The 19,330-nt window shown below is 41.7% G+C and overlaps 1 protein-coding gene across 1 annotated transcript in view; it reads right to left on the reverse strand.

Moving 5' to 3' along the window:
- CA10 (carbonic anhydrase 10) overlaps positions 1–19,330 on the reverse strand; it is a 475,830-nt gene that overhangs the window by 379,189 nt on the left and 77,311 nt on the right. Inside the window, exon 2 of the mRNA XM_055332652.1 lies at positions 17,529–17,603. Coding sequence (XP_055188627.1) covers positions 17,529–17,603 — 75 coding nt within the window. The remainder of the gene's footprint in view (positions 1–17,528; positions 17,604–19,330) is intronic.

Genomic DNA, 19,330 nt, shown 5'->3' on the forward strand with positions numbered 1-19,330 from the left:
GCCTTCTCATCCTTATTTCCTTCATGCACTATACCATACTTTGTAAGTATGTTTCAATCGTGTGCTTATTTGATTAATATTTTTCTCCCTCACTATTGTAAGCTCTGAGAGGGCAAGACCTTACTTGTTTACTCTTATACACCCCACCCCCTTCCAACGCCTAGACAGAAATGTGGTTTTTAATAGGAAGAAGGGAAGAAAGAAAGAAAAAGGGAGGAAGAAAAAGGAAGGAAGAAATAGAAAGAAAGGCATTCACCGACACTGATCAATGGCCATTAACTTTTGCTTCTCTAAACTGGGGAGCCATGAAAATAATGAGAGAGTTGGAGAGAAAGAACTAGTTGGGTGGGAAAAGAGGACTTATTTATTCCCTTCCACCCATACTTCCCAGATATAATTACATAAAAGATATTAGAAAAGGGATAAATATATAACAACTCTGATAAGTATGAATGAATACCACTTTCAGGGACAGGAAATTGGAGGAATTTTCCAAAGATACCAAGCAGATAAAATCAGATGTAACAGAAGGATAAATAACTAAATAGGAGAGAGGATAAACTTCTTACAGTGGTGACAGTCTTTCTTTCTAACTTTTCACTGGCTTGCCAGAGAAAGGCCAAGCCTCAAAGGGACAGGAAGGAGGAGCCAGCCAAACACAAGGCAATGATTAGAGTATGGCCTCTGGAAGGGTTCAGCTACTTTGGCTGCTCCTTCTCTGCCTTTGTGCTAAGGTTGAAAATGACATTTGCTCCTATGCTGAAGCCATGAGAAGGCCCTTCCAGGGAAGCAGACATCAGCTCTGTGTGTGTGTGTGGTGGCAGTGGGGAGTGGTCCTTTTAGCATATGCTTGGGACCAGACAGAGAAGCTGAGCAAACTGAAGCTATCCTCAGAACCACACAGCTGGCACAGAGATGAAACACACGAGGGACAACTCTATAATAGCATAAACTATAAATAACAAGCACCATGCTCCCCAGAAAGGTTTCCTGGGGTCACCTGGATGGCTCAGTCAGTTAAGCAATTGACTCCTGGTTTTGGCTCAGGTCATGATCTCTGTGTCCTGGGATCGAGCCTTGCACAAGGCTCCATGCTCAGTAAGGAGTCTGCTTAAGATTCTCTCCCTCTGTTCCTCCCTCACTCTCTCTCTATAAACAAATAAATAAATCTTAAAAAAAAAAAAAAAAGGAAAGGCTTCCTGACTTTGGAGGCTGAGATTCACCAGCTTGTCTTTTTATCTACTTCTCTACTACCTTGAAGAAAAGAGGGCCCATCAGCATTTTCCATTTTGACCCTCTCATTCAAGGTTGGAGACTTATCACAGAAACCTATGGGAGTAACTGCAGAGAAAAACCACACCAGTTTCCAATACCAAACTACTGAGTCCTTCATTTAAAACATGAACATATAACCAATAATCACTAGGTATTTGAGGGAAGTCAACAACATGAAAGAGACGAACCATGATTAACAAAGAGAGAGAACATTGAAGAGAAAGGAAAATGTGAAAAAAAAAATCTCATCAGGATCCTTGTATGGGAGTCAGGTAGATAATGGATTCATCACATAAGAAAATAATCATAGGGATCCCTGGGTGGTGCAGCGGTTTGGCGCCTGCCTTTGGCCCAGGGCGCGATCCTGGAGACCCTGGATCGAATCCCACGTCGGGCTCCCGGTGCATGGAGCCTGCTTCTCCCTCTGCCTGTGTCTCTGCCTCTCTCTCTCTCTCTGTGACTATCATTAAAAAAAAAAAAAAAAGAAACAGAAAATAATCATAAAAAAGATAAATCAAAAAACAGAAATAATGTTTAGAAATGAAAATGTGATTGCCAAATTTCAGAAGTTAATGAAAGTCCTGTATAAAAGAACAGACAATGCTGAAGGCCAAAGTAGGAAATCTCTTCAAACTTCAAATAAAAAGGCAGAGTATGAAATGAGGAGAGCAAGCAAAGGGTGTAGAAATTGCGCACAGAAAGAAAAGAAAGGCTTAGAAAATAGATCCATATGTTCCCAAACCTGTCCAGAACGTGAGAGCAGAAGGAACAGATGGGGAAAGGTAATCAAAGAAATAATAGAAGAAAATTTCCCTAAAATAAGAAATGACTTGAATACAAGTTCATTTAGCCAGTAAGATTCAGGGAACTCTAACTTTTTGTCAGGCATTCTTCTTAGCATACATAGATCTGGGAACAAAACAGGGAGGAAAAAAAAAAAAAAAGACCTTCTGCTCTATTAGAATGTGATTTGCAGCATGCTGAGTGCAAATAATGAAGAAAAAGACATATCCATTTGGTTGCGTCCCATGACATTTCTGAACTTTAAGGAGAAAGAGAATGACTTAAAAGCCAGTATGAGCTGGGGTTATGGGGGAGACATGTATCTACAAAACCATCAGACTCCTCATCTTGGCCACCATTTGCAAGTTGACAGTGGAGTAATACCTAGGAAAATCCGAAGCAAGGTGGGTTTGAAACTAAAATTCTATTACCAAAGAAACCATCACTCAAGGTTGTAAGGGCAAAAGAAAGACCTTTTATTGGACATCTGAGGACCCAGAATATTGATCACCCCTAAACCTTTATTGCTCAAAAAAGAGCAAAACTTAAATATGGAGTTCAGAAAATTATAAAGTGAATTGAAGAGTATGACACACTATATGAGAAAGAGTAGAAACAATCCAAGAAGTAAAACTCAAACTAAAACAAAAGCCAGTGTGATAGTTGAGCCATTTAGAACACACAGTCTTAATTTGAATGTTAAAAAGCACCAAGGAGGATGTCCTCAAGAAAAAGTAGCTGTAACCACAAACTGCATAATTAAAAATCAGTAAGTATATTATATATTATTATATGGTACATTATACCATGGCCTGTTGGATAATGTGTTATGATAATATGATAACTTATTTAAATATTTTCATCCTGATGAAAGGCAGAATTTCTTCTGATTAACCTGGGCGCTATTTTCCCAGGCAAATAAATGTGAGAAAGGGGTGATCTAAATATAAAACACTCTAAAAGGAGGTATGATCCTGGGCAACTGCTGCAGTGTTAGAAAGATCCACTCTGGGAGGAAAAAAAGAAAAAAACAAAAAACTGCTTTCCAGGAATAAGGCAGATAGTCTGAAGTAAAATATAATAGAGAGTATAACTGATATTAGCAACACCCTGTGGAACTCTGGTGCTCAAAAGAAGGGCAGGGAAACCTGTTCAAAAGCTTGGACCATGAGGACATAAGTGGGAAGAAGCTGGAACCGGTGTTAGAGATGCTGGATTTGTTCATGTTAAGTGTGTGGCCCCCAAGGCTATGAGAAGAGTAAAGAGGGGCGAAGGAAGAGGCTCTGGAATATCATTTCATGGACGAAGGATAGGCACAGAAGGTTGCAAAGGAGCCCTCAGATCTAGAAGCTGTCAATACAGAAATGTGCACTCTTCCAGAAAGGAGAATCATTGGTGATCCTAGTCTGGGTTGAAAAGGAGCCAATAGTACGGCACTTGGCAGGAACTGGTAACCCAGTTCTGTTCAGACAGGGGAGAAGACAGCTTGCAGGGTAAACTGGAGATGGAATGCAAAAATCATCATAGCTGCCATGGGGTCCAGTCATAAGGAGGCATGGAGTCCATGGAGAGAGAAAGGAGGTTCCCCCTTCCAGCCCTTATCATCACAGTGGGACTCTGCAACTCAGGCTGGGGTCAGAAAGGGACTTGATGTCCTCCTCTTGCCTTCCAAGAGCATCCAACTGGCACTGGATACTTGCTGCATAAAAACCTTTGCTACAGTTTGTCTTTTTGAGAATGTTGTCTAATGTTATAGAGTGTAAGGAAGTCCACAGGCACCTCCCTGTCATCCTTTGGCCGGTAGAAGAATTCCTGGTTGGAGTGATAGTCTGGCTGCCTTTGATTATCTTCCACCGGACAAAGAGGTATAACCCGAGGGTGAAGCAGCCTGCTGTGTATTCTGTAAACAATCCCATTATCACACAACAACTCAATGAGCAGTATTTACCCTTACAAGTTACCTCTCAACAACTCACCAAGCTGCTTTTCAATAAAGCTATTACCTGTGTTTTGTGAAGGTAACCCAAGCACATCTTTCAAATGAGAGGCATTGCCAGGAGGAGGAAGGAGTGGATTTTCAGCTAGCTGGGATGGTCCACACCACTGGGGTTCACCCAGTTAGCTACACTGAAAGGAACCACGTGTTTCATGGCCAGAAGTCAGCCATGAGCTCTGCTTTAGGGTTGCTTATTTAGTGAATGTAAAGTAACTGAACCTAAGGCTTCAAACGGTGGCAAACCTCAAGTATCTGACTTAGGAGCTTCTCATTTTTTAAAATACCTCTCCTCTGAATAACACAATTAGACTCAGGTATAACTACGATAATTAATAACAATATTTTTTCTTAAGCTTTAAAACTCACAAATTTCAGTGGAAAAGGCATTATTCAGTTTCAATAAAACAACAGTTCATGTATGAACTGAAAACTGCACTTACCAAACAAAAACATTACACCTTGTAGTTCACATTCTGTTTCAGTGTTTTTTTTTAAATTTTTATTTATTTATGATAGTCACACAGAAAGAGAGAGAGAGAGAGGCAGAGACATAGGCAGAGGGAGAAGCAGGCTCCATGTACCGGGAGCCTGACGTGGGATTCGATCTCGGGTCTCCAGGATCATGCCCTGGGCCAAAGGCAGGCGCTAAACCGCTGCGCCACCCAGGGATCCCTGTTTCAGTGTTTTAAATTTTAAGTACGAATAAAAACTCCAAGTAGTCACACAGGATGGCATAATTGAAATAGTTCAAGGTCTGCTTCTCCGTGTTTACAATCACAGTGCTATTGTTGTTTATTTTGAATCAGCTGTTTCAATTCAGGAATAAGTAGGGCTACAGGGACTGGAGACAGGGACTGTCCTACCTATCCCAAACTCCACCAGTTCTAAACCCTCAGGACCATCCTCTAGGAACAAAAATACATAGTTGAGTCCCTGTGTGTTAGAAGCTAATTGAACAACTGAGAGTTCTTCCAGTTAACTTCTGTGTAGGATACAGTGCTCTTTCAAAGACAAGTAACAAAGATGTGCTAGCTTGAAGATTATATATAATTAAAACACAACAGCAACCACATGAATTGCTTAGAGTTTAGACTACTTTTTTCAGGAGGAGTATTTTATCACTGGCAGTTGTAGAATTTCTAGCACATGAAGATAATAAAAAACATATCAAACTTTTAGGGAGTTTCATCATTTGCTATTCAGTTATCTACAGACAGTGTGCCCCTTACTGCCTGTACCCAGTGTGGACCACTGCCATAGAGGCTTCCTTGGTATATTTCCAGTTGGATAGGTCCTGAAGTTCCAGAAGTATTTTCTTTTCTTTTTAAAGATTTATTTATTTATTTGAGAGAAAGAGAGAGCACGAGCATGAGCAGGGTTGGGGGGAGGAGCAGAGGGAGAGGGAGAATTTCCTGCTGAGCAGAGAGCCTGATACGGGGCTTGATCCCAGGGCCCTGGAATCATGACTTGAGCTGAAGGCAACCCCTTAACCAAATGAGCCACGCCAGGGCCCTCCAGAAGTATTTCCAAAGTGGTTGATTGGCTGGAGCCACCTGTGCTGATTGGACCAGGAATCAGTGTGTGGCACCAGGAAAGACATGTGCCTCCGAGAAGGCTTGGTGCAAGATCCCACCCAGCAGCAATACTGCATATTGGATGGGAGCAACCTGACTATCTTTCTAGTGAAGTATGTATATGTACTTGTGTTCAAGTTGTCTCTTTTTGCACAGTGGGCTATTGTTAACATATCTTCAAAAGACTTAGTGTGCGTTCTTGCATTAGAAGGCTTTATTAGGAACTTAGAATAGTAGTACAACCAAGCAGGGCCCTTCCTTGCAAACTTAAATAGCCCAGTGTAAAATTATGGTAGCAAAAGGAGCAATACCTTTGTAGTCTTTCAAGGTCTACAAGGAAGGCAAGCCTAGGTCTAACATAGACAATGGTCCTTCCTTATCCATGGTTTCCTTTACATATGGTGAATACCAGTCTGACAGCAGATGATCCACCTTCCAACTAATCATCAGAAGGTCATAATAGTCCAGTGCTATGTCACATGCCTACGTCGAATGAGATGCCTCACCTCATCTCAGCACATATACGTTTTATCATCCCATGTCATCACAAGAACAAGGATGAACCCACTACAGTAAGATATTGAGAAAAAGAGACCAAATTCACATAACTTTTATTATAACATGATTAGATCTATTCTGTTTTATTATTAGCTATTGTCATGAATCTCTTACTGTGCCCAATTTGTAAGTTAAACTTTATCATAGGTACGTATGTATAGGAAAAAAGATGGTATATAGAGTTCAGTACAATCTGCATTTGAAGCATCCATTGGGGGGTCTAGCATCTTGCATCCTCTACAGATAGGAGGCAATTACTATCATTTTATTTTTACACAAATATTTGAGACATAGGTTTTATTGTCCTTAGTTTATGAGTAAACTGAGGCTCTGAGAAGTTAAGTGCTTTCTAAACATCCCACAGCTGGTACACAATGGAGTGGGACGTAAAGCATGACCTTCTGAGTCCAGTGTACTTTTCATGACACAGCACTAAAGTATGGTCATAATAGGGCCTGTCATACATGAGATGCTTGCAAGAATGCTTGTAAGAAGTTTACAATCTGTTATTTAGTAGTAGGTCAGATTCCATTATGTTTAATCCACCAGCAATGCCCTTTTTCCATCTTGTCCACTGGATGTATTCTTCCATTGTCTTTTAAGACCCTATATCAAGAGACATCTTCATCTGTAAAGCCTTTTCTGACCTGAAGGCAGAGTCCATTGCAACTTTCTCCTTTCTCTCCACTCCGGTTTTGAATTCCCTACCAGGCTAAGCTGTAACCTCTGATTTGCCATCTGTCTCTAAACTTCTCTGTGAGCATCTTAAAATCAGGAGCATTATTTTTATTTGTATCCCCAGTGTCTAGCATCTTTCAGCCTCAGAGTAAATATTAATCTCTACACATCCCAATTTCTGAGAAAAAAATGTAACTAAAAGTATTTATAATTGAGGGTGAGTCAGCATAACATCACCCTCCTATACTGAGAAGAATATACCCATTAAGTTCTATTTGCTTTCTCGTAGAGATGAGAAATCAGAAATCTAGAGAGACACGCTTACATCACTGACTCCATTTCCAAATACTGATACTGAGAACATAACAAAATTATCTTGTGAATGAAATCAATATTCTATTTCTTAATGCTGCTAAATGTATCTCCCAAACCAATCTTATATCACATTAGCAAACTCTCAGAGAATATTGGAGCCAGAATGAGTCTTTGAAAATAATGCAATTCAACACAGTGATTTTATACATGAGGAAATCAAGAGCCTGAGATACTAAATGACTTGACTGAGATTATATGTTTGGTTAGTGGACGAGCCAAGCCAGTGAGCACTTTTCCATATTCTTTGCTGCTTCCATGACCCAAATAAGATAAAGAAGATTGGTAATGACAAAAGCAAAGTCCAGGCACAGAGCACGGTGTGCTCCCTCACCCACTCCCAGCTCAAGGATTGATTACCTCCAATAGCAGAGGGTTATTCCCTTGACCAAATAATATGCAACATGACTCTGTAAAATGCAAGTTTTATCCCTTAGAGAAATTAAAATGAATTCTACACTCAAACAAAAAGGTTTGCATACACTTTCATAGCAAAGAAATCAATGCCATAAAGTGAGACATCAGGAGGGGCTTGATTTTAGAACATCTACCTCCAGAATTGTAATAAGTCTGAGTTGTCTGAGCCACCACTCATGTAATCTGTTATGGCAGCCACAAGAAACTAATACAATGACTTTATATAACACTCATCAAGTGGGGTGTATCAAAGGATGCTGGAGGATAGTAAGTTTAGAGGATGTGGGCCCCTCTTCCCTTCAAAGGGAGACTGAGTGGGTTGGGGTGATCATGCAGTGAATTCCTGACAGGAGAAACTCTGTGGCCTTGTGTCAATAGAGCATGTCATCTGAAGGTGAAATAGGAGCTTGGGAAGATGGTGGAAAGCAAACACTGAGTCTAAGCCAACTGCCAGGAGGCAAGCTCACCAAACACAATGACAAAGGTCTGAGTGGGAAGAATTATCAGAAGCCAGAGTCTGAGGCCAGAGGATAAAAGGGCCAGGGAGAGAAGGGCAGGGAGAAAATGGCTAGAAGAGCAATTTGGGGTGGCATCTGGCTGTTGTCCACAGGGAGCCTCTACACACTGTGTCCTACCCACCTCACTGCTTCTTTCCTATCTCCACAAAGGAGAACCATTTCCACCCTCCAGCAAGTTGCCCGTACCAGAAACCTGGGAATCATGGATAAAATCCTTCCCTCTCTCTCACACTTGACATCTGTTATAAATCTAGGAGCAGGGGATCCCTGGGTGGCTCAGCGGTTTAGCCCCTGCCTTTGGTCCAGGGCATGATCCTGGGGTCCCAGGATTGAGTCCCAAGTCGGGCTCCCTGCATGGAGCCTGCTTCTCCCTCTGCCTGTGTCTTTGTCTCTCTTTCTCTGTCTCTCATGAATGAATGAATGAATGAATGAATAAATAAATAAATAAATAAATAAATAAATAAATAAATAAATCTTTAAAAGAATTTAATAAATCTAGGAGCACTGGTTGGGAAATCTGAGGTAGTGTGGAGGAAGCTAGCTTTGGTTTTCTTCTGAGGACACTCTTCATGGAAAGGCAACAAAACCAGTTCTAATCCAAAAACAACAACAACAACAACAACAACAACAACATTATTTCTCACTTCTCAGTTTGAAGATGTTAGGCTAGAACAGTGGCCACTTCATCTTCAAATGGGATTGATTTATGAGCATTTTAGCAGCCTTTTTTTGTTCTAAAGATTTATTTATTTACTTGAGGGGGGAAGGACAGAGGGAGAGAGAATCTCAAGCAGACTCCCTACTGAGTGCAGAGCCTGATGCAGGGCTTATCCCACAACCCAGAGATCACTACCTGAGCTGAAACCAAGAGTCAGATACTTAACTAAATAAGTCACCCAGGTGCCCCCCCCCACCTTTTGCAGCCTTTTATAGTTTTCTACATATGAAAGAATGAGGGGCACAGCTTAGTACACAGAGGAATGCCCACACTATTTACCACACAGAGGAATGAAGGTGGTTGATCATATTCCAAGATGGCCTCCAACATTCTCACCTTATATATACACCCACCGAGTATGAATCAGATTTGTGTGTAGGATGGAATTTCACTACTGTGATTAGGTTACATGGTATGTGAGAGATGAAGGGATTCTGCAGATGTGAATAAGGTCATCCATCAGCAGACTTTGAATTAATAATAGGGATATTATTCTCTCTTTAAAACAGACTCCTCCAAACCTTCCCAGAAGAGAAGAGATTCAAAGAAAGACATTTTCCTCTTGGCCTTGAAACAGTCAGTCATGTTGTGAACTATGGAGAAGGGACAGCCTATAGGAGCTGAGAGCCTCAGTTCTACAATTTTGAAGAACTGAATTCTACCCAGAATCTGTGTAAGGTTGGCCCCGGATGAGATGCAAAGGGAACTGACACTTTTGCAGACTTACAAGACCCTGAACAGAGGACCCAGCTAAGCAGTACCTGAACTCCTGACCCAAGGAAACTGCAAGGTAATAAATGTGTGTCTATTTAAGCTGTTATGCATAGTAATTTGCTACACAGCAAGAGAAAACAAATATAAGCACCATCTACTATATGGAGGAATAAAGGGTATGCATGACCCCAGGCAGGTCTTCCTACATCACCAAGCACCCCACCATCCAGCCTTCTTCCCTCCCCAGGAGGAAGGCAGAGAGAAAAGAGAGCCCACATTCCTTACCAATGTCTAAAAGGAGACTTTCTAAACTAGAGAAAATTGGCCATTTCAAACAATGCAGGTAATTAGGTATCAGTGCTAAACCACAGGTAGTTGTCAACAGATATAATTACCTGCCTCTTCTAACAACCTGGAGGTTTTAAAACTACCCAGCAAGGAAGGGGTGGGAAACTGCATCCTGGGAGAATTTATTGTCCCATGTGAACTATTTCTCCCTGATTTTGAAAAACATACCAGAGAATGGTGCAGTGGGCCAAAGTAGCCTCCTAATTCCATCCTGATCAGAAATGAAGTTTCAAATTCCTTTATTAATCACTCAGTTTGAAACTCAGTTTCATAATCCCTTGGTACTTGCCAGTTCTCCGAGGAATAGCAAATCCACTTACAGCTCCTGTCCTCTTGTTCCTGGGATCCCCATGAGAAATACTTGAAGTGTGGTCCAACCACGTGGAGGCTCCTGACTGCCTCCAATCTCAAACCACTTTGCCTCTGACAGTCTATGCTCCAGCCACAGTGAATTTTGTTCTATTTCTTATGCATGTCATGCCCATGCGTGCCTCTGAGCCCTTATGCAGGTGCACTCCTTTGCCTGGAACACACCTCTAAGCCAACCCTTCACACACAGGGCTCCTGAAATCCTCCAATGCCCCTAACTGATGAGAGGAACATCTCTTGTTCTAATGAGGCTTCTGGATGGCCTCTGGATAGGAGCTATTCAGCAGAAAGACCAAGCTTGGAATTTTGAGGCCCTCCCCCACCAATTTTTCCAGAATAAGGAGGGGGGCTCCAAAAAGAGTCAATAATTGATCATACCCATGTCTGGAAGCCTCCATAAAAATCCCTATAGCGGGGTGTTTGGAGAGCCTCCAGAGTGGTGAACACATGCCTGTAGTAGGAGGGTGGTACCCCCCCCCAACTCCACAGGGGAGAAAAGCTCCTCACCCCATGTATTTCTTCATCTAGCTCTTCATCTGTATCCATCATCATATCCTTTAATAAACAGGCAAATGTGTTTTCTTAAGTTCTATGAGCCACTCTAGTAAATCATTCAAACTGGAAGGGGTTGTGGGAACCTGTGATTTATAGCCAAGTCAAACAGAAGTTGTGGGTAACCTGGGGATCTACTCCATGTGACTGGCATCGGAAGTGGGGTGGGGGCTAGCTTCTAGGACTGCCCCCTCAACCCAAGGGATCTGACGCTGTCTCCAGGCAGAAAGTGTTAGAATTGAGTTAAAGACACTCAGATGGCATCATGGAGAATAACTTGCTGGGTGAGAAAAGCTCCTCACATCTGGTGGCCAGAGCATCAGAAGTGAAATATGCTGTATGAGGAGCAAAAGAGACGCAGGTAGGAAATGGCAGGTTTTTCCAATATGCCTTTGTAGCCTGTATTTCAGTTTCTAGTGCTGTGTTTATTTTGATGATGATGCTGCTGCTGATGATGATGATTCACACCTGTCTTCAAGGAGCAACAATTCCTCTGCTCTGATCCAAGTTGATTTAGCAAATCTGGAGTCCCTAATGTATCCAAGGTTTGTGTTATGACCTGGAGGGGTAGGGGTAAAAGGAGACAAGGCTCCTGTCCCTGGAGGCTAGACTGTCCTCAGAGTCCCCTCTGCATCTGTCTTAGCTCACATCTTCCTCATCCTGAATCTTGCACTAGCATTCATCCCTCCCTTGGTACCCCAATGCATTCAGGGTAAAACCTAACCTGGTAGCTGGTACTGCCTCCTGTGACCGAACTCCTGCTGCCCTCCTCAGCCCTAACTCTCCTGAGCTCTCCTTGTGCAATGAGCCTCTCTCTTCCCAGCCTCCAGGCCTACGCCCAACCCCTTACCTTTCTGAAAGGCCATTTCTTCCCTTCTTCCCTCACAGAATCATACATGTTACCCCAGGGGATTGCATCAGCTGAGAAGCCCTCTGTGCTCTCTCAAGCTGGGTAACTCCAAACACCCTTCATGGCAATCCTGGAAATGCTATAACATAATGGATAATTACCTATGTCTCTCTCACTATCGTCAGCAGCTTGAGACCACAGTGGAAAATCCTTTGTGTCTTTACCCACTAAGGACCAAGTATGGCCATACTGAAAACAGGTATCCAGAGAGGGCTTGCCGGATGAGTGAGTTCAAGAGGTAAGGTTCAGCAACCTGAGAGTAACCCTTAGGACGTGGTGACATAGAAGTGAGGTCCTTCACCTCTTCTAGAGTTTCATATAGTTCTAAAAATGTATATCCCAAGTGTTATGACTTAAAGCTTTAAAGTGGAAGCAAGCCCCTCAATTCTGGTGTCCTGGTCTGAAAAGACTAAAAGAAACTCCCCATTCCAAACATTGCCATGTGAAGCAGGTGTTGTGGGTGAGAGGCTACTTATTACTTTTAGTGACTGTCTCTCCCACTAGATTGAAAGAAGTAAAAGGCCATCTCTTTTTTAAAACCCCAACTCCTAGCATAGTGTCTCCGCTATAGAGAATGCCTGACTCCCCTACTGCTTTGGATAAATGGAATGTGAAAAGGCAGTATTTGGCACAAATTTTTTTCGAAATGTGTTAAATGTGTATATTTATGCTAAATGATAAATGTGTTATCTACACATGTGAAAGAGAGATATACTTTAAATGTCACTAAACAAACCCCATGACGAATCTTTCAATAACATGGTTAACCCAGTTTTTGTTTTTTGTTTTGGGGTTCTGTTTGTTTTTTGGTTTGGGGGTTTTTGTTTTGTTGCTTTGGTTTTTTTGTTGTTGTTTTGTTTTTGTTTTTGTTTTTTTTGTTTTTGTTTTTGTTTTTTTTGTTTTGATTTTCACAGCCTTAGTATAAGTGCCTGTCACCTCTTGCCTGCATGATTAAAAAAAGAAAAAAAAATCTCATGAATCCTTGTGCCTCTGATATTCTTATCAAAATGCAGTTCATCTCCATTACTGTAGCCATAGCTGGCTTTTTATTTTTTATTTTATTGTATTTTTTTATTTTTAAAAAAAGATTTTGTTTATTTATTTGAAAGAGAGAGCACAGAGGGAGAGGGAGAAGCAGGCTTCCCACTGAGCAGGGACCCCAACTCGACATGGGGCTCAATCCCAGGACCCTGAGATCATGACCTGAGCCAAAGGCAGATGCTTAACCGACTGAGTCACCCTGGTGGCCCCATAGCTGGCTTTTTAAAATACACATTTGATTGTGTCTTTCCAGAGCTTAGGGATGTCTTAAAATTCCTCTGTTTTGAAAGGGATTGTGTCTAAGCTCTTGAACATGGAACACAGTCTCATGACCTGGCCCTGATGGCCTGCTGGCCTCCTCACACCTAAGCCCCAGGGTGCGCTCTGTCCTATAGATGCTCCCCACACCCATGGCGCATTTCCACCCCTCTCTGCTAGTGCTGTGCGGCCTGATATTCCCCACCTTCTCCTCCTCCCTTGAGAATCCAGAATCCGGAAGAATGCTTTGGGCTGCAAGTGACAGAAAACCTGACTCAAAACAGCTCCAACAATAAGAGGTTTGTTATGTCACTTAAGAAAATGAGATAACACTTGTTATCTCACTTAAGAAAATGAGGCAGTTCCATGGTTAATTTAATGCTAAGTAAGCCACCCAAGAGCTGTGTTCATCCAAGTTTCTGTTTTGTCATCTTTAGTGCAGCTTTTGTCCCCACTGTGGACAGAATTGTTTACCCAGCCTCATGTTTATATTGGTGAATCAATCAGGGTTTTCCAGAGAAAGAGAACCAATAGAATATGTGTGTGTGTGTGTGGAGACAGAGAGAGAGAGAGATTTATTTCAAGGAACTGGCTCATTTTATTGTGGAGACTGACAAATCTGTAATTTGCAGGGTAAACTGGCAGATTGGAGACCCAGAGAGGAGCTGATGTTGCAGCCTGAGGGCAAAATATTCTGAAAACACAATTTCTTCTTCATTGGAGAACCTCTCAGTCTTCTCTCAAGGCCTTCAACTGATTGGATGATACCACCAACATTTATTAGGAAGGGTAATCTGCTTTACCTAAGCTCCACTGTTATTAATGGCAATCTCGTCTAAAAAAAATTGAGGGATGTCTGGGTGGCTCAGTGATTGAACATCTGCCTTTGGCTCAGGACGTGATCCCGGAGTGCCAGGATCGAGTTTCGCATCAGGCTTCCTCCATGGAGCCTGCTTCTCCCTTTGCCTGTATCTCTGCTGCTCTCTCTTTCTCTCTTTCTCTCTGTGTCTTTCATGAATAAATAAATAAAATCTAAAAAGTACATTCACAGTGGGACAATCTGGGTGGCTCAGTTGGCTACGCATCTGCCTTTGGCTCAGGTCATGATTCCACCTCAGTTCAGGGCTTAATATCAGGGACGTTAGTTCAGGCCCTGCTTTGGGCTCCACACTGGACATGGAGACTACTTGAAAAAAAAAATCTTCACAGAAACATCTAGAATAGAATTTAATCAAATACCTTGGTACTGTGGACTAGCCAATTTGACACATGAAATTAACCATCATGATGTCTAAATGAATAAGTCTCAAGAAACAGATTGAAATAACCATTACTGGGGTGGATATTAATCAAAATTAATTTTCTGGGGCTGGGGAAGGACTCTTTCTCTGAGCACATAAGCACATGCCTGTGTGGAGGATGGACATAAATAAAATCAGGACTCTGCCTGCAAAGCAGGCTACAGTTAGGGATGAGGTTGGATGAAAGTGTAGATTTGATTAGGTAAACAACAAAGTCTGCTAATCAATATGCAGGTAGAATCATAATACTTTATGGACTCCTTTACATATTATATAAACCCTATTAGAACCTTTGTTATACTGAATCATAGGTTTATGGCTCATCTTCCTCTTTAGACAGTGGGTTCACCTTGAATAAGAACCATGTATCAGCTACCTCTTTATCAACATCCCCACGCATGGTGCTCAGCATCAAATGGCTACTCCATAGGTGCTCTGAACTGACCAAAGTGGGTTATTCTGGTGCTAAATAGACTTTGTGCTTACCATTAAAAAATCATGTATTTCTATGCACCACAAGCTTTGTTGAAATCACAGATTCACAACAGTTATGCCAACTGACAATTATTTCTAGATACTCTTGCAAAGAACTTATGGGGCAATAAAATTTGTCCAAATAGTCCAGTCAGAGGAATTTCTCTTCGTTTTCACACATCCATAACATGAAAAAAAAATCCCAGTGGCAAAGCAAAGAACATTCTCAACCTTATACTCAGCAATGATAATAAGAAATAAAGGGTCCATTGTTTGCCCTAAGCACCAACTCAGATAAAGTAGGTCATTTGGAGTGTGTCAGATATTAGAGCCTCAGGTCCAATTACTTAATTCAAAAATGCTCATTACTCTTATCTTTTTTTTTTTTTTTAACAGAGGGAGTGCTCTAAAGTTTAAGAAGCAAAATCATCAGATAGAAGTCTTCTTCACCAGGAAGCCAGAGGGCTTTGGGACTGCTAAGTGCAGAGGATGATAAAGTTACTTCTCAGTTGGCCACTGTGTAGAGACCAGTTGAACTCATCAATCCAAGGAACAATTACAATCCAAGCATCTTCCATGTTCTATGCATCATGAGAGACCTTTACCTGCATTATTATATTTCCAGTTTACAGCTCTCTGCCTTTTCCCAAGCAGAGAAGTATCAAATATCCAGTTATGTTGCTATTGATAAAATAATAAGTTATACCAAAAGAGCAACTGACATGTCTTCCCACCATGCATCAGACATTACCATAAGCACCTTATCTGCATTATATAATTTAATCCTCACAAAACCTCATGAGGCTGACTGGGTCCTTATCTCCATTTGAACAGATGAATCACCCAAGGATCTGAGGGTAGGTAGGCAATTTGCTGACAGAACAACAGTAGGAAGCCACAGAACCCAGACTCAACCCCGGGTCTGTTTGACTCGAGAGTCCACACTCAGACCTCTGTACCTTACTGCTTCCCGTGTAGCAGATTTTATACATATAAAGCTGGAAATGAGGGAAAGTTCAACTCTTTTAAATCAACACACAAAAGGAAAGATAAAACTTTCCTATGGCTGTCTCAGAAGCAACAACCAAATCAAAAGTGGGCTTTGAACACCTGTAAAGAAGGAATGTGCCAACAGAGGGGAAAACATCAAAAATAAAATGTGGGGCAGAAAAGCAAAATTTTGCAGGGCTTATTCAGTATTATCTGTGAGCACTTCAGTCACTACAGAGGATATTATTAGTTTAGCAAGACATATTATAACCTGGAGGGAATGCCCTTTGTTGCTCTAATTTCATAATTACAATGCACAAAAATATAATTATAAATGCAATTTCTGAGATATCTTGAATATGAGAAGCAGATTCCTCAGAAAAACAATAAGCACTCCATCCAATGGAAAGGGATGTCTCCAGTTGTTGAGGATAAAGTGCCCTGTATCTCGATCATGCCACATGAGAATAGCTTGTGTCAATTAAGTTGTTACAAGATTATTATTAGAAACCTGATCATTTCTAGGTGAACTAATCAAGACCAGTTTCTGTGCCCACTGGGCCAAGGACTAAATGTGCCACAGTAAATCTGTACAGTTAATAATATCAATTTATGAGGCCATTTGGCAGTCTTGTGGGTCACCCACTCTTTCCCCATGCTGCTTTCCTTCTGTTGGAGGAAATTGTTCCACAGTACAATTGAGAAAGGGACACTCAGAGGGGTTTAGTAACTTGCTGAGCTCTGTGCAGCTGATGCAATGAACACTACAGAAGAATGACAACACGATGGAGAGCTGCCAGGAGTGAACCAGGTGATCCCGGGGCACTGCTCTGCCCACCTACCACCAACTACAAAGATATCCCCTGACACGTGGAGCCCTCTGTTCTTAGTGCCTACATGGGGACTCTATCTTGACTCCTCTTAAGAACTGTATTTCTTACCCTCCCACATCTGAGCAGTTAAAACTACTTTGAAATACCTCACCTGCCTTTCTGTCCATCCTTCTCCTTTACATTCTTGCTCTGTCTCTTGCCTCTCTCCCTACTAAAGTCTGACACTCCAGAAGGATGAGGACCATGATTGAGTGAAAAGTGGTGGGGGACCACCCTCCGCCTTCCTCTGGAACTGAAGCCATGCTAAGTCTCTGGCTCTAATTCGTCTTCAGTTCTGGCCCCACCCTGCCATGCTGACAACATCCACTCCACCTGTTATTTTTAGCTCATGCTTGGCCCAATCTGCTAAGTCCTGACCACAGATGCTACTGAAGTGACATCAGTGACAGCATGCATCCCAGCAAGCCTCATTGTCATGGTCAGCCTTTCCAGACTTCCTGTTTCATTAATGTTAAAGAAGATGGTTCTTTCTTGTTTAACCAAATTCCAACAGACAGAGCTTTAATGCTCCATCCTTCTGGTGTCCTCTCCCTGGAAGAGCCACCTGTAGATGGAACAGCTTTGGGATATAGGCTCACATGGGGAAAGTTGGTTTTGATTAAATTGCCACTCTTGAATAAACCTGCCCTTGATGAGAAAGTTTGACATCTACAATGCACAGGAGATGCTGGTGCTCCTTACCACACCCTCCTTTCCATATAGTGAATGCAAACTTCTGGAAATAACATTATGTATTTCATTCAAATTCTTCTCTCAAAAATAAAAGAACAAGAATCCATGTGCATTTACCTGGAACAAAGCTTCCCTGGACCACCTCCTTATACGCCCACCAGCCTTCATGGATTTTTGGTGAATTCTGTTGAGCTAAAGGAGAAAAAAAAGAGTCATTGAGAGGCTAGCAGAGAATCCCTGTATCCTAGTTGTGGAAAAATGGTGAATATACATACAATAATTCTCTTCTACCTACAAGTCACCCTACAAAATGCAATAGCAAAACCTTCTCTCTCCTTTTTTTCAAATAGATTATTAACCTGTAAATATACTGTCAATGCGTTTTTTATAAAAAAAAAACACTCAGGAGATTTCTATTGAAGGGAGAGGGAACAGTAATTATGTATTTAAGCCTATTTAACTCCCTGTCATTTGTCTCTACCTCTGACTTCTTTTCTGCACCTGCCCCTGCACATGTACACCAAGCACACACCCTCTCCACTGGGATTGAGGAGAGGAGGCTGATCCCATCCTCAAGCCAGACAAGAACTCTACATGTGCACAAACCCCTTAGAAATGGAGAGAAGGTAGGAGGTTTGCTACAAGGGCTAGGCTCGAAGAGGGAAGGGTACAATTGGTCAGCTTTCTTTAGGCCCCAGGAAAATGAAAACAAGAGTATAATCATAGGGAGAGCTTTTGACATCATAGGGATAAAAAGTGGAAAGCTCAAGAAATTGGAACATAGCATAGGGATCTGTGAGCACATGCTGACATGACCTTTGACCCTTGTGACAGTCAGTGGGTGATTTGAGGTGATCCTATTATGTGTGACTGTACATCCAAAGTACAGGTGGCATAGAACTTGTGTGGATCCCTTCACTATTGAACTGCATCGTATTTCAGCTGTCAGTCACACTGGAAGAAAAAAAGGTAATTTCGATCATATTTGTAATTGGGCAAGTATGTAGCAAATGTTAAACCTTGACTTTCATTTCCTTTCTTTAAATCTTATTCTTTTTCAGTCTCCTTCAGATTTGTCATTCCAGGTTAGAGAGAAAGGTACAAGACAATGTGTTTGAAAGCACAGCTTTGCATAGAGAGGAACTGTTAAATTTCTTTAGCTTCCATATGAGCTTCAATTGCTTAGCTCCAAGTGTCTTCCCATAGTAGAAGGAAGATAGTTTTTTTGCCTATGATATGACAAGGCTGCTGAGGCTTACAGCTCTGTGATAAAGACACAGCACAAGTGAAAAGGAAGCTTACTCCTGGAGATGACAAAGAGGTTCAAGATCTTTAGAAACAAATAGAATAGGGACAAAGAACCTACTTAAAGGCTCTGGAAGGATATCACCTTTCAAGTTGCCCAGCACAAATCTAGGGCTTGGGATGTGTCAAAGTACACTGGATTACCCACTACCCCAATTCCATGTGGAATGGATAGAGCTCAGATATTCCCATAGCCTTGAGGAAGATCCTAAAGGCAACTGAGTTGAAAGCCAGTGCATCTGTTCTAGGATAGCAGACAAAGGGAGAAGTGGCCTCAAAGCAGAGGCTTGGAGAGGTTTTGTCCAGCCAGAGAGCCAAATGGAAGAGTCAACAGAGACTCTAGTTTATTTGTGGCACTAGGAAAAAACAAGGAGATTTGAAATCAGCTAGGAATGCTTTATGCCTGACCAAGTTAAGAAACCAGATAGAGTTATATTGCTTGGAAAGTTTAGCAAGTAGGTGAGCATAGGACATTTCTCTGGTTCAGAACAATTCTGATGCTTCCTTCGAGCCTTGACATTGCATGATACACTGTCCCCTTCCTTCCCAGCTCATTGGAGGTCATCACAGGAGAAAAAGAGGAATGCCAAAGATTTAGAAATCTATGGGATGAG

The sequence above is a fragment of the Nyctereutes procyonoides genome, unplaced genomic scaffold (genome assembly GCF_905146905.1).
Source record: "Nyctereutes procyonoides isolate TBG_1078 unplaced genomic scaffold, NYPRO_anot_genome, whole genome shotgun sequence".
NCBI classification, from domain to species: domain Eukaryota; kingdom Metazoa; phylum Chordata; class Mammalia; order Carnivora; family Canidae; genus Nyctereutes; species Nyctereutes procyonoides.